The following is a 2,432-nucleotide window of genomic DNA, read 5'->3' as shown; positions in this document are numbered from 1 at the left end:
TTGACTACAGTTTTCCTTTTCATGATTAGTTTTTATACAGTAACCATATTAGAGTCATAAATGCCATAGTACTTGAACAATCGCAGAAAGCCTGACTAGAAATAGTGTGCCCTCCAATATAGCACAAAGCAAGCTATAATGCCGTAAGTGTTAGATTCCTAATACTCTGTCTTTGGCAAACAACATCAAAGTCCCAACCTTGAAATGAACATCCGATAACCTAACAAAAATATCTGACATTCAGTTGTTCCTTCACCGATGGTTCTCATTTGACCCAAACCTAGAATAGAGATATAAGACTTTTAATCCAGATTGTCACTTTGACTAAATTATTTTCTCTCAGTTTTGTTTAACACTTAATACAAGAAAAAAATGTGAAACGTAGGTAACAGCTTCAGATCTAAAAGTCTCACAATGTGGAAAAAAGCAAGCAGCCATAAAACATGCTAATGTTTATTTAATTTTTTTTATGAAACAACAATTCAAAATGATCTTTTCTCCCTGTTCATTTGTAAGATCAGACACTATGAGTGTTGACCAACCTAGATTCATCTACAAAGCCAAGGACAGATTCAGGTGCATCTCCTTCGGCAGAGCTAAGACCCCCATCCGGCCCCTTTCTAGCAACGTACTTGTGCAGCATGCTGTAGAACTGGTTCTTGGAATTGAAAGTGTACAGTGCCGAGATGTGCTGCCACGCTTTACTGCTTGGGGTTTTGCATTCCTGCAGTTGACTGCACTCAAAGAAACACCTAACGTTCTCTTTTGCCAACTGGGTCGCATTCTCCGAAGCTTCTTTTTGAAGGATCTGCTTCTCCTTTTCCGTGTATAGTTCCCAGAATTGTAGCTGCAGATAACTAACCGGGGAGAAACATCGAGTGACAGACTTAACAGCCAGAAGTAACAGGATGACCACAGCAATCAGGACCCAGCCCAGCACCTACAGAAAACACAAGAGGACAGCAGCTTAGTGGCCTTTGACTTTAGAGAAAATGTAAAAGCCTGGGATAAAGTCTAAACTATTTACCAGTTTTGACGACGAACAAGTCATGTCTTAAGTCCTTTAGAATAAATAAGAAGTGTTAGTAACATCCCTCCACCCCACCCCCAATACATCAACACAACTAGAGTCTTGAAAAATCAACCAGAGTCCAAGTCATGTCAAGTGCGGAGCTCACACGTCACTCCCTTTGAACTGAAAACGCGTAGTTTCTGCGGATCTGGAGAAAGGAGCATCCATTCTAAAGAGCCTGGGGGCTTCCTAAGTCTGTGGACAGTGTGGGTGGTGGGTTTGGGTCTAGCAAGAGGGATTCTATTGTAAAAATGCTTCTAGTTTCCCCGGGATGTGCAACTTCACCGGGCCTGAGTATTTGCTGCACAGTGGAAGGGAACACTAAAGAATGATGCCTACGGTGCGCTTTTTCTGGCTCCCACAGCGCCAGCTACGGGATGAATGCCTCCTCCTTTCGCTGCTGTTTAAATATTCACTGTCGCTGGTCTAGAGAAAACCCACTGATTCCTTCCTCGCCTCTCTGCGCCTCCCCATCGCGCCGAGAGTCTGACCTGAGACTGAGCCTTGAGCTGACTCAGGATGTCCTGCATCCCCTCCTCCTGCACCTTGCAGGGAACCTGCGGTAGCTTGTCGACGCAGCTGTCGTCTCGGCCCTTGCACAGACGCTTGGCCATGGACGTGCTCCCGCTGACAGCACACTGGTAGAAGGAGCCCCCGAGCAGCGCTACCGCCACCCAGGTGATGGCTGGGACTGTGGCGGCCGCGGTGAGTTGCGCGCACACGAACGCGCTGTGCGACCAGGAGCTGGAACTGGTGCTCTGGCTCCTTGAGCAGCAACCGGTAAGCAGGCGCCAGGTGCGAGCGCTCAGCGCGTAGCCCAGGACGAAGAGCGCCAGCGCTGGCACCAGCAGGAACACCAGGCCATAGGGCAGGTTCCAGGTAGCGCTGCAGGGACACTGGAACACCACCGCCGAGAAGATCTTCTCCCCACCCGCTGTCAGCAGGGTCACCAAGCCATAGCCCAGGGCGCTGCGGTGCTTGCTCTGCAGGTCCAGCACTGCCTTGAACTTCTCCATGGGTTCTGCTCACCCTGGGCACTCCGCTGGGCCCAGAAACTCTGGTTACAGAAGCTCTGCTCTTTATATGTCAGGAGGGTTGAGTGAACCGTGTTTAGGACTTTGCACTCAACTTTGAAGCAACTTTAGAAAAAGGAAGACGGCTTCTCAGCCCTTTCTGGGTTTCACTTTTCTTTTTCAACCAAGCCAGCTCTAACACAGGCCAACAAATAACGCCCCTAAATCCTTGACCTCCCTGGACCCTCTCCACATCTGAAGACTGCAGGGAACAGAGGAAGCCCCCAAGCGAGAGAATATATTTTGATATGCGTAGCCTGTAGAGAACTCCTAGACCAATTAATTGG

At 48.4% G+C, this 2,432-nt stretch overlaps 1 protein-coding gene across 1 annotated transcript; it reads right to left on the bottom strand.

Moving 5' to 3' along the window:
• Window positions 1-437: 437 nt before the first annotated feature.
• On the bottom strand, window positions 438-2,207 carry Calhm6 (calcium homeostasis modulator family member 6). Its single transcript, XM_036169053.1, has 2 exons — window positions 1,564-2,207; window positions 438-940 (listed from the first exon to the last, which is right to left on the bottom strand). The coding sequence occupies exons 1-2, from the start codon at window positions 2,086-2,088 to the stop codon at window positions 518-520; spliced, it is 948 nt and encodes a 315-aa protein (XP_036024946.1). The 5' UTR covers window positions 2,089-2,207; the 3' UTR covers window positions 438-517.
• Window positions 2,208-2,432: the final 225 nt, after the last annotated feature.

This window comes from Onychomys torridus, chromosome 19 (assembly GCF_903995425.1).
Source record: "Onychomys torridus chromosome 19, mOncTor1.1, whole genome shotgun sequence".
NCBI lineage: Eukaryota > Metazoa > Chordata > Mammalia > Rodentia > Cricetidae > Onychomys > Onychomys torridus.
The sequence above is the reverse complement of the archived record's forward strand: the minus strand, read 5'-3'. Positions and strand labels throughout refer to the sequence as shown.

Coding starts and splice junctions, on each gene's coding strand:
- Calhm6 (XM_036169053.1), bottom strand. CDS start 2,088: ATGGAGAAGTTCAAGGCAGTGCTGGACCTGCAGAGCAAGCACCGCAGC. Junction 941..1,563: donor AGCTCAAGGCTCAGTCTCAG/GTCAGACTCTCG, acceptor TGTTTTCTGTAG/GTGCTGGGCTGGGTCCTGAT.